At 39.9% G+C, this 13197-nt stretch overlaps 1 protein-coding gene across 1 annotated transcript; it reads right to left on the reverse strand.

Moving 5' to 3' along the window:
• Positions 1 to 594: 594 nt before the first annotated feature.
• C8H11orf58 (chromosome 8 C11orf58 homolog) lies at positions 595 to 12467 on the reverse strand. Its single transcript, XM_057779004.1, has 5 exons — positions 12245 to 12467; positions 6267 to 6350; positions 3932 to 3992; positions 2623 to 2732; positions 595 to 1636 (listed from the first exon to the last, which is right to left on the reverse strand). The coding sequence occupies exons 1-5, from the start codon at positions 12305 to 12307 to the stop codon at positions 1409 to 1411; spliced, it is 546 nt and encodes a 181-aa protein (XP_057634987.1). The 5' UTR covers positions 12308 to 12467; the 3' UTR covers positions 595 to 1408.
• Positions 12468 to 13197: the final 730 nt, after the last annotated feature.

A 13197-nucleotide genomic window follows, 5' to 3' on the forward strand; every position in this document is an offset into this window, starting at 1 on the left:
ATAATGTGTAATCCCGGAAGCTGGAATTGAAATCCAGTGTTCAAACTAAAATCAAACTTCTTCAAAGTGTTTTACACACATCGTCGATCATCAGCGAGTGATTTTAACATACAGGCAGTGCCTACTTGTATACCGTTAGGAATTAAAAAAACAAAACAAGAAGATCCTTTGGGTAAAAATACAAAATATAAGTCTATAAATCAGAAATCACCTGCTCTGTGCTCCATCTCCCACATCTGAACTTTCAAAAGGACAGCTTTACAAAGTCTCGCCCACCAGGCACGCACTGTAGTCCAGACATGCTGGCAGATCAGTTCTCATACAGGTTGGATTCTCATCTGTAAGCCTGTCAAAATTTTGACAGTTATTTAAAGCTCCATCCACTAACCCATAATGCACGTGTTATCCACTGTACAGCTCATGTAGAGAACAGGTAGGTGAATCCTGTCTTATGCAACAGCAGCACAAATACCTGGTAACGCTTCCTTTCAGCCACCAGTCTAGAAAAGAGTGTAGACGAACATGCTTCCAGTTCTTACTCAATAAGCCTGTTCCCCATTCACAGACAATGAGGATAAAGGTATCACAACCAAATATGGGAAACTGCTTTCTCTTTATTTAGACCTTAGGAGAAAAAAAAAATGAACTTTGGTCACACAGTACCTTAAAAAAAAAAATCCAGTTTTACATATTTCTAAATACACAGGACTAAAGGAGCAGAGAAATAATTTCTTCTGTAAAAACTGGCCAGACTTTATCAAAACTTTACCACACACTGAAATCAAATCATATAAAGACATTTTGGGTTTGTCACCTTCTGAATGATATGACGGCTGCACCTCCACCCACCAGTGTCCTGTGCTGGCTCCTGTGCTGCTCTGGTCTGAGAGTGGAGACTTAACAAGCAAGGCCTGTCAACAATGGACTGCAGCGTGGTAGTGTGGCCGGCGGCAAGAATATCCATGATGGACAGGTCTACTTTAACAAAGAGTAATCAAGGGAACACTTCTCATGAACACGTCACAGTATCACATGAATTACAAAAGAGAAAAATAGGAACAAACCTCAAACACAAAGATGAAAGAGCCACCACAAACAAAGTAAGTGTCCCCCATAATGCACCTGCAGGGGTGAGAAGGTGGTGAGAGGGTTGACGATGCTAATACGGAAGGAAGCTGAGTACAGTATTTATTTCTCATTTTATACAACTCTGACTCTTTACAAAAATGGTTATAGTCATGCCTGGAAAAGTGTAACCCATGGCATTTGAAAGCAAACACTCTTTGTAGTTATTTAAAAGGGCCTTTTTAAAAATTATAATACAAAGGTCTGTGCTCTATAAGCAGTCCTCCACTGTGCATTATAACAATAAGGCTTACTTTTAATACAAAGACTAAATGTTTAATAGTTATGAGCCGCTGGACTTGACAAACATCATCTTATAATTGCTCTTCGCATCTTTTTTGCTCTTCGGGTCTTCTGCATCATCAGGATGCTCAGCAGCGTGGAGTTCTTCTGCAGACTCCTCCTTCTCAGACTCAGAATCACTGTCCGAGTCATCTGGACTCTCAGCATCAGGTGAGTCGTCGTCATCGTCATCTCCAGCCACATCACCTTCCCCATCATGATCTTCTACCTACAACACCAAACAAAGGCCTGTTAAGGAAAAATAAGCACCACTGGCCAATGTAGAACCTTGGAAACTGGGACCAACCCTATTTTCATCTGTCTTAAAAACAGCCCACTTAGCTGGGCATAGTGGTGCACACCTTTAATCCCAGCACTTAGGAGAGGTAGGTGGGTCTCTGAGTTCAAGTCCAGTAGGGGCTACATAGTGAGATTCTGTTTCAAACAAACAAATTAAACAAAAGACTAGCCCACTTGATAGTATTAAGTTACTATTTTACAACTTAAAATCCCTGGCTGTCAAGGAGAGACTGGGGACAGTCACATCTGACTTTAAGAAAAGCTTCTCAGGGGCACTAGCTCAAAAAGGACTGTATTTTCTCTTCCCGATACAGCTTCTACTAGTAAATTAACACCGTACCAGTCATTACACATCACATGTATTACAGAGATCACTCAGGAAACAGCTAAGAAACCTAAGCCAGTATTTTTTTTTTAAAAGATTTATTTATTATGTATACAACATTCTTTACATGTATGGCTGCACGCCAGAAGAGGGCACCAGATCTCATTATAGATGGCTGTGAGCCACCATGTGGTTGCTGGGAATTGAACTCAGGACCTCTGGAAGAGCAGTCAGTGCTCTTAACCTCTGAGCCATCTCTCCAGCCCCCCTAAGCCAGGATTTTTAACTTACATGAAATATTTTATTTTATCTTATAAGCATTTATTCATACCCATTAAAGTCGTGCCTAGAGGTTAAGCAGGATTTCCAGTAAGCGAACATTAGAACACTCGTTTTAAATCCTTAAGAACATCACTCTGATTATGAGTGACAGGTGTGCTATAAAAGTATTGTAGGTATTTGACAGGCGCTTCCTTGTCTGTTTGTCTACCGCTTGTTTTCTTCCTCTAATAGCACTCTTGGCTGTTCTGGCAACCCCAATATCAAAGTGAAACTGATTATGCCCCAGTCAACGGAAACGCAGTTACTACCTCGCTGAAGCCAAGTCCACAGTGCCGTCGGTACCGGCCTGAGAGTTTACTGTCCATGCTCTGCTGGTACTGAGACTCCAGTTCTTCATTAATTTTCTTGTCTTCTTCCCCTGCGTGTCCATTGTACTTTGGTTATGTTTCAGTCAAATTAACAAAAACATTTGATTACACAAAAAGACCCACAACACAGATGCTATTCTATTCAGGCCTGAGTTCTCTAACTGTGACTAACTTCAGTGTTCTGTGGCCACCTAACAAACACAGTAGCTGACAGACATATTTTCGGTGACTTTTAGGAGCCAACCTTCTAAATTAAGTCTCTAACGGCCGTAACTCTGAAGGTTCTCTCCAAGTCACCTAAAAACCTCTGACAAACCAGAGCATCTGTTTTTGAGCCGAGAGAATGAAAATGCGAGTATTCTACTCAGAGTTCAAGGTCATCTCAAAGTGGCCTGGCAATGGTTCTTTATGCTTGTCTTCGTGTATCAGCCAACAGAAACAAACTAAAAACCCAAGTTATCTGTTAATGCAACACTTCTGTGTTTGTACTCACTTCATACTATGACACAGAACACCAACAGCCTAGTGAACCCCACTTAAAATTCATGGTCCCTGACAGTGTACACTCAAGACTTTGGGTACAGTGCTTTAGTATATAAACGTGAAAGCAATTTTAGGTTCCAATCACAAATATTTGTGCTTTGGGTCATTTTTTCTATATAGCTCTCTCAATGTTTTCGTTATTTATTATTCAGCAAGCATGCCATGTGTTGAATTTTGTTATGGCACCTTCATACATATTGTCATTTCATTTTGCTACAATCTTCAATTCTAAAAGAGGAAGTGATAAATGCTAAAATTATTTTCCACTTTGCAAAGCTAATGTTCTGCCTTATAGAACAATGCAAATTATTCTGAAATAACTAATGTCAGAAAAATGAGAGGTCAACTGATTTCTGAAATATAATACATAAGATAGTATCAGTATAAAGTTAAACAATTCAGTTAAAATTGTTAGATTTAATTTAGATTATGCTGTTAATTAATAGCAACCGAGACTAATGGTTTCATTTCCAACAGACTGATTTAAAATCAAATTTATTTGCAGTTTTTATTTAAAAAAAAAGTTCCCCCCATTTTTCTTTTCTGGTGCAGGGAAGTCAGGGCCTTGTACATGCCTGGGAATTGTTTACACCAAAAGGATGTATTTCCAGTCTCCCTTAGAGTGCCTTAATTAACAGAACTATGCATAGAAAAGCATAAAACAATACAGACTTAGCTCCTCTTTTTTAATGTTTTACTTTCTTACCTGTTCGGAAGTGAGATGTTGATTTGTGATCTCCTATAACAAGACGACCAGTGTGTTCTTTCTGTAAGAAGGTAAAAAAAATGTACTAAAATTGAAATTGCTCATTCAATGTAATTATTGGATGTCCACTACTATGTAGTGGAAACTATCTCAGGCTTCTGGAACATTATGAAGATCAAGACATAAATCAAGATCCCCATCTTTATGGAATTACACCCTAGCCAGGGGAAGAATTAAAAAGATGTACACAAACATAGTCAGTAAGTAAATCATTTCCTGCTAGAAGGTAATATCATCAAAATAAAATAGGGACTAAGGGAACAGAAAACTCAAAGGCTAGAGCAGGTTGGATTTTATTTTTCTTTTTTTGAGATTTTTGAGACAAGGTCTCACTATGTAGACCAGAGATCTTCTTGTTTCTGCCTCCCAAGTGCTAGGGTTAAAGACAAGCACCACCACCATGCCCAGCCCAGACTAGAATTTTAAATGAGATAGATAACAAGGAAATTAAGCCAGCCCAACCATGCTCTTTGCTGCTGAGTGCCCTGCCACTCCCACCTGTTTCTCTGTGTACTGTCTTGGAACTTGCTCTGTTCTGTACACCAGGCTGGCCCGTAACTCTGTCTGCCTCCTGAGTGCTGGGATTAAAAGTGTATGCCATCATCATGCCTAGGTATACTGATTTTCATTAAAACCTTTATATCATCTATTTGTGAGGTCTCAAGAATATCTTAAAAAGAAAGCGAATTATTTATGTAGATTCAAAGCAAAATAATAGACTTATAATGTACCAAGTAATGGAAAATGGAAATGACCATTATTCTTTACAATATATTACAATTAACTAGTTAATCAAATAAAAATAAACTCAACTTCAACCTGTCAAAAACAGACCTTAAAACAATTTAATACAAAACAAAGATAATTTGATTCAAAATAACTACATAACTAGTTTCATTTTGTTAGTTCAGTCCACTCTTCATAGGACCCATGACAGGGAAGAGTGCACGAGACTCCAGAGCACTGCTGAAAGCACGCGTGCAGACACCTGTGTGCCTGCCTGGGTCTCCACCTAAGGACACACCCTATGTGTGAGCGCCATTTCCCTAGAGAACCCATCTACTGGTCACCAAATTTTACAGATTCAGTTAGGATTTTTTTAGTACTTTCAAAGTTTTCATTCTAGTAGTTGAACATGTACCCGAAATTATTACTTTATATACCTTTCAACAAATTTTATATAGAGAAGTCAAGAGAGAATGTATACTATGAAAATCTGAAAATCATACCAAGAATTATGGATTCACTACACAAATGTGCCCTGAAGGCTCTGTGAGGGTTTGACTTCCTCAATCCCTCTCCACTCGGAAGCATCTGCTGGGATCTGGGGAACACAGCCTGCAAATTTAGTAATTTCTGAGAAGCTTTACTGCACAGCAAAGTCAGAGGAAACGGCCACCACTATAAGCTCTCTCACAGTCAGGATTCTGTATTGGTTTCAGTTTCTTCAGCACACAACCATGTGACACCCAGAACCCAGAGTGGTACTAGCATGTGATAGGCAGTGGAATGCACCAGGGCTCCCCTGTGCAACAAAAACAAAGGGTGGGGTTTGACCTTGAGGGCTGAAAAGAAGAAAATGCTCTCCTAATGCTTTCCAATGTAGTTTGTAAAACAAGACGGCTAGGAAAAGAAAGGTTTTTCAGAGAGTCCTTTCTTAGCACCTGTGACCACACCTTCAATAAAACTGGGATGTACTACGAAATACATAGAACATTTCCAAAATTAGGCCTCTGATAAGGGATATTCCCTTGGCTGTTACTTTATGGGTAGAGGTTTCTACAATATAACATGTTTAGAAATGTCTTCTATGTCTGGGTGGTGGTGACACACGTATTTAATCCCAGTTCTCAGGAGGCAGAGGCAGAGGCAGAGGCAGGTTGAGTTCTGAGACCAGCCTAGTCCACAATGTGAGTTCTAGGATAGTCAGGGCTGTCACACACACAAACTATCTTGAAAAACCAAAACAAACAAACAAACAAACACAACAAATGCCCTCTATGAAAACCATCAGGTATCAGGCAATTAGTTGAGTCTACACAAATCCAATTTTCTCCACACAGTCTCTAACCACACAGCTAAAGATGCAGAAAAGTCCAGAACTGGTTCAGAAATAGTAAAAACTCAAAGTGTTTGGTTAGGCTAGGTTTATTTCCTAAAGCCAAAAATAAACCAAGAAGAAAACGTAACCTGAAGTGCCCCTTCCTCCTCACTTAACCCAAACAAACACAGCATTATTTTTAAAAAGATAAAAACACAAACATATAATGCTTACCTTTCCTGCACCCATAAGTCTCAAGAACTTTTGTTTTCTCTCTTCATTGCCCAAGTCCGCTGCTTCCCAATTGCTAGATCCAAGCTGCAAAAGATTATCTTGTATTTTGTTTTTGCATTTACAAATATTAAAATATTTAAAGTCCGTCTGTGACTCCAACTTTTCTGTCAGTTTTAACTAACTGGGACTCGTGGTTCTCAGGAAGTTAACCAATATGTCACATGGGAATTCAGCTAGGTTCCCTTCTCTCCCCTCATGGCAGAGCCCTTTACTTTTGTTACTACCACAGCTCTGTCATTAGAGCCTGCAGAGGCCAGGATTAAATGGCGTGCTCATATATTACTGTGCACACACTCCTGTTTCAAAGTCTTTGGGTCCTGGGCTCCAGGATGCAAATCTGTAACACCCATTGTGATGCCCTTTGATACCCACTGCCCTAGATCAAGCCCTGAAGGGGACTAGAGCACCTAGTACCAGAAGGCTGCCAGGATTGGTAACCAGAGCTTTAAAAATTCTGGGTTTGGGCCAGTGAGATGTCGCGATGGGAAAAGGTGTGTGCAGCTACGCCTGACAACCTAGGCTTGTTCAATGGGATTCACAAGGTGGAGGGAGGAAACTGCCTCCCACAAGTTGTCCTTTGACCTTCACATGTATGGCACGGAATGATGCTGAGTGTGCATGTACATGCACACAAATAGAATATAATAAAAAAACTACTTTGCTGATATTTAGGAGACAGCATGTCATAATCTTTCAGTTTTTTTCTGGGGGGAGGGAGGAGAAATCGCAATTATTTATTAGAACCAAAATGTTATAATTTAGCCGGGCGGTGGTGGTGCACACCTTTAACCCCAGCACTTGGGAGGCAGAGGCAGGCGGATCACTGGGAGTTCGAGACCAGCCTGGTCTACAAGAGCTAGTTCCGGGACAGGCACCAAAGCTATAGAGAAACCCTGTCTCGAAAAAAAAAAAAAAAAGTTATAATTTTCATTCTTTCTTACAGACCCTCCAAAAAACAAGAAGAAAATTTACTTTTAAAAAGACTAAAATACTCCCAGCACTTGGGAGACAAAAGCAGGCAGGTATCTGAGTTCAAGGCCAGCCTGGTCTATAGAGTGAGCACTAGGACAGCCAGGGCTGCACAGAGAAACCCTTCTCGAAAAAATAAAAAGCAGACAAAAAGACAAAAAACAAAACAAAACAAAAAACCCAAAACATTGCATCTTTCAAATAACAACAGGTTCACTGGATTGTTTTGTCAGTTTAAGTACTATAGACTCCTATTAACTATATTTTTTATACATTTTGAAACAAACAGAAGATTTCATTATACTCTACCAATCACTTTAGCCATACTAAATGACTAAAAGGAAACCGTGAAAAACTTTTGGCAATATATTGTGTCAAAATGTCAAGTTATCATGGATCTGTTGTGCAGAATTAATTTTCCACCCCCGCCCCCCCAAAAAAACTGACCGAAGGCATATCAGAATCAAGACTTTAAGAGAAGAGGGCTGGAGAGTTGACTCAGTGGTTAAGAACTATGGATACTCTTATGGGAATCTAAGTTTAATTCCCAGCACTCACGTGGCAGTTCACAACTGTCTGTTAACTCCTGTTTCAGTAAATCCACATGTCCTCCTCTGGCCTGGATGGGCACCAGGCACACATGTGGTACAGACACATATTCAGGCAAAATGCACCCCCATACAAAAAATTAATAAACAGTAAAATAAACAGTAAAAACAATGCAAAATAGCATGTAGTATGGAATTATGGGCTAAAAATAATGAAGTTACGTGCAAATAACTCAGACTGATTCTTTGTATTATAAAGTACTTTTCCAACCAACGAATCAATGTGAGACAAAAACAAGAATAAGAGAATATGGTACCCTCATCCTGAAAGCCACTCAACAGGAAGGGCTCCGTTTTGCAGTAAGAGTTTCATTTTTCAAGAAGAGCTGGGGCCATCTCATTTTTCTAAAAGGATGCTTGACTTTTACTTCATCTTTTATTGTATGTGTGCAACATTTACTTGATTTGTAATGGGCAAAGGCTGAAGGCAGGTGTGCATACAAAGGTGACTAAAAGAAAAAGATGATATAGAAATGAAGACATTCATTGGATTGATCATTCTAACTAAATTTATAATAAGAAAATGAAAATGTTTTACAATTATGGAGCAAAGGTGAAAACCTCCAACACAAAATGGTAAGTACTCAGTTTTCAAAAAATCCAAGTATTACATTTTGACTATGAAAATGCAAGTATGGGGGTAATGATAAAGCTGAAAGTTATTAGAAGCAGCTAAGCAATCTTTAACTGTATGTTCTTGTTCATACATGGTGCCAATGGTATAAACAAGATACTAACTCTCTAGGTTTATAACTGATAAAATCAGAAACCTACAGAGTAAAAGTTTGGATTTGTTATTGTTAAATTTATATTAAAGTTCCTAGTAGTCATTAATATTCCCACTGTATTTCTCTGAAAATTACACACATAAAGAATTTTTGAAATTCTAAATAAATTTTTATTTAAAATAAAAATATAGGCTTTTTAAAATAACGAAAACTCCTCCTCAGCATATGAGAGTTAAAGCTTTTGCATCATACCAGACCCACTTGTTCTAAATTATATTTGGTGGAGGGGATTATATGTTCTCATAATTTTGGCTGCCTAACTTATAAATCTCTATTCCTTTTTATGACACACAGGTCTTTTTATAGGTCAATTAGTCTTAAATATTTCTAGCTCAATTTGATAATAAAGTACCAAAACTGCCCCAATTCTTATTCTCACTAAATCACTTGCTCTGTGAGCCAATACTGACATTTAATTTAGTTTTAATTCCTTATTTACCAAGACTTTTCAGAAGTCTATTTTATGGTGGTGGATGCCTATAATCATGAGAGATGAAGGCAGCACTGTCTTAAGTCTAATTATCTTGGTGCTACACAGAAAACTTCATACCAGCCTCAGCTATTGTAGCCTTTAGTCAAAACCCCAAGGGTTGGGGGCATAGCTCAGTGGCAGAGCACTTGCTTAGAAGGTTTGAATCCTGGGTTTAATTCCGAGAACCAAAAACCAAATCACCACCAACAAAAAACAGTCTCAATAAAACACTAAGAGCATACATGCTAAGAATCTAATCTAAAAATCTCTGACTCTAAAGTTCTTCTGAATGCCAACATGGGACAAAGTATTCATCTGGCCTCACAAGGTAACTCACAGTCAGGGTAGGTGCACTCAAACTACTATGTGTATGTGTGCATGAAACAGGTAAATCAACTATCTATACTCAGGCTTTATCCTTATGATAGCTTATGAATATGGAAATATTCCCAAATCAACAAATTCTGAAACTCGAATCAGACTGTCCCTCGCCTTAGGGGTACTCAACCTGCAATGTTCTTTAACTTCCACTTCCATTCCCTTTAGAGTTTCTCAGAGCAGTTCAAAAAGCGAACCAACAGACAGATAATAAAGGACACCAAGGCGCCAACTGAGCTGATCCCGGGCCCTGGCCACAACAACTTCTGCCTATTTCCCAGCATACTGCATGGGACCAAATTAGCTAGTATTCTTCAAGCCATAGGGTTAAAGCTTGCACACATATATCCACAAGCACATAGCAGCAAACATCTTGACAAGGTTTTTACCTAACTTATCCTATCTTCCTTCTATAATCTCTAATCTCAATTGTTTCTAAAGCTTTTTTTTGTTCTTCCTTTCCAAGAACAGCAAGCACATTTCATAAACCCTATATTCCGAAACACACTGCCTGACAACTACTTGTGATTCTTTACCTCCCACTCTGAAAAAACAGCTTTCAAGCAAACCAAATGACACCCCAATAAACTCTTCATTACGCTTACTGTAGACTGCAATCACATTTGCTCTTCATATACGTATCCCACTGACTATTTACCTGAGCTTACTTCTATGCCATCCTTCCCTAGCATTGTATTCTGTGATATCAACTTCCAGTATCTTTTAAAAGTGTTTGGTTGGGGGCTGGAGAGATGGCTCAGAGGTTAAGAGCATTGCCTGCTCTTCCAAAGGTTCTGAGTTCAATTCCCAGCAACCACATGGTGGCTCACAACCATCTGTAATGAGGTCTGGTGCCCTCTTCTGGCCTGCAGGCATACACACAGACAGAATACTGTATACATAATAAAAAAATAAATGTATTTAAAAAAAAAAAAGTGTTTGGTTGCCCTCAATTATATGTGAAGTCATTGAATCAAAAACTCAAATCTGTTACATGCAGTGGACAGTAATACATTACTGTTAGTTGATTTTCTAGAATTTCCAGGTGTATTTTGAAAATATAGATGAGATTAAAAAATCCAATTAGTAATAAAAATAATAAACATATACAAAGGAAACTGACTTATGAAAACCACTGCTAAGGGCCAAGTTACTTTATAAACCATAACGTAACAACACAATCATTTTTATGAGAGTATAGGCAAAGTGCCAGGTTCCAATCTTGAAATATAACTATACTCACCTTTAGAGGCAATACTTATAGGATTGGATATCTATCAGCACTCATCTACTTTAAATTGATTTCATCAAAAGCCTTCTATTAAATTTCTAATGTCAACTAGATTTTTCAATACAGCTAAAAGTTGTTTTATTTCTGAGTCTATCAAAGCAGGCATATGACATCCCAGCAATCCAGTTAGTACCAGGAGAAAAATAATGTAACAGCTCTTTTAGATCTATTTTAAAGTCTAGATCACTAAAAACCTAGACAAATTCCTAACAAATGCAGGAAGATTGTATTAACAATGTAAGATCTAAATTCCAGAGCAGGGAGGGCAGTGGGCAGGAATAAATCTCAGTAGATTTAGTAGGACTAATAATTCCCCCAATTTTATATTGATTACTAATCTTCCTCACAGGGTTAAAATTTATTTAAATGCTCTTACTATTCTGGTCCTCACCTCATTTTCCAATCAAAGGGTGGCTCTTGGTAGTCTCTCATTAATACAATCCAGGGAACCTTTTACGGCTCACAAAGGACGCAGGAAAGACACCAAACTGCACTAAAAATTGTAATCCTGAAGCTGACAGTGTATTAATAAGTTAAATGAGACCAGCTTTAACCTATCTCAAAGATGACTTCCTCATGTTCTAATTTCCCCATCGATGTTCCCAAGCATTTCATTATAGGAGGACCTAGTTTTAAGTGTACAAGTTTCCATCACACTATGCTAAAGCTAAGACAAATACAACATAAGCACCATATTTATTAATCTTCCAATTCCCAGAATCTGGCACTGCAGTCAGTATTTAGCAGGTTATAAGGGACAGGTTAGTATCTAAACTTATAAGCTCAAGGCATGAGAGGAAAGGTATCTGACACCAAAATGGGATTTCTGGGTCTCAATGCCTCTAGCCTCGCCATTATTCCATTACCAAATTGTCTATCACAATCTTCGGCTCAATACTGGTCTCTGTTTATTATGACTGGTGCAGATAAGGGTAGCAATTACCAGTATACTGCAAAAAGAAAAAAATTATTCAGGCCGGAAAATCTGTACAAATGTGATTGGCTATTTCGCCATTGTCAGAGGAGCATTTTAAACCTAAAACGGGTATGACATATCTATCCTGAAACGCCTAGGAAAGGAACTTCAGCAGCCGTCCGCCCACCCCCCCCCCCAAACGCAGAGACATCTGAATTTATCTGGAAACGAAAAAGCTCCTTTCCTTTCCGAGCCTTCTCAGGGTTTCCTTCCTCAACAACACCTCCTGCCGTCCCCCCACCCCACGCTGGTCTTTGGATCTCTCAGCTCCGGGACTCTTCAAACCCTCAGATTTTACTAAGAAAAAGGAGACATCCCCTCACTTGCGCCCCCCCCCCGCCCCCCTCCAGTCACCTCGGGCGCTTCCTAGTCCATCCACCCTTCCCGGCCTACCCCAGCCTTTAGCAGGCCTCAACCCTCATCCATTGTTATTTACATCGTCGTCGGGGGAGGCTGAACGCTTCACCCCGTGTGGGTGAGACTCCCGGGCAGCACTCATCGTGGCTGGGATCCCGACCGGGATATGCCGAACACACTCGCAGCTCTCCTCAATTACGACACCAGTTGCCCTCACTCAGCTACCGGCTCAAGCAGCGCCACTCCAGAACGCAGAGCCCCTCCGGGCCTTCTCCGCCACAGTCGTCACTGCTGCGGCCGCTCGCCGCCCCGGAGCACTCCGGGAGTTGTAGTTTTTTGGGCTCGCTTTTTACTGGCCCGACTAGGCCGTCTTCAATGGCTTAAACTACAATTCCCAGGAGGCCTAGCGATACCCCTCGCGCGGCGTGGCGGGAGTGCCCTCAGAGGCGACGCTTTCTTCGGCGGCATGTAGAGGGAGCTTTCCCGCGGATGGGTATGACGGTGATCTTTGGTGAAGAACTTCGTTGCCACAGAGAGGCCAAGAGTGGGTTTTCGCTCATTTTCCGTGAGATTCTGCCCTGTTGGCAAACACACCCATACAGTTAAACACATAGCTTTAAATGTAATATTTGAGACGTATTGAATACGAGTTCCTCGGCCCAAGACAAAACCCTTTTAAAAAATGGTTTCTTTCCCCCCTGAACCGTGATCTTTATTGCTCGCTCGGGATGGCTAGACAATTCTGATTAATTTCTCGCAGTTTTCTATTATTCACCGAAATGAGTTCAGTATAATGCTGATGGCTGGTTAATTGGCTTGTTTTTGAAACCGGTCCACGGGAGTGAGTTGTGGACCGCTTTCCATGGGGCTTAGTGTGACCCGTTTGTCCTGTATAGCGTATTGAGACTTTACCGACTGAAATCTGCCTCTGCCAGATAATCCTATATCGTTTCCCCCTTGCGGATTGTGGTGGTGGTGAATTGCACATAAAACAAACCCCTTTGAAGGTACAATACAGTGACATTTAGGAGC

The sequence above is a fragment of the Chionomys nivalis genome, chromosome 8, assembly GCF_950005125.1.
Source record: "Chionomys nivalis chromosome 8, mChiNiv1.1, whole genome shotgun sequence".
NCBI lineage: Eukaryota > Metazoa > Chordata > Mammalia > Rodentia > Cricetidae > Chionomys > Chionomys nivalis.

What these genes read in the sequence shown, in the direction of transcription:
- C8H11orf58 (XM_057779004.1), bottom strand. Translation starts at nt 12,307, where the DNA reads ATGAGTGCTGCCCGGGAGTCTCACCCACACGGGGTGAAGCGTTCAGCC. An exon ending in AACATCTCACTTCCGAACAG is followed by an intron (nt 2,733 to 3,931) that starts GTAAGAAAGTAA and finishes ATGGACACGCAG; the next exon opens with GGGAAGAAGACAAGAAAATT. An exon ending in GTGGACTTGGCTTCAGCGAG is followed by an intron (nt 1,637 to 2,622) that starts GTAGTAACTGCG and finishes TTGGTGTTGTAG; the next exon opens with GTAGAAGATCATGATGGGGA.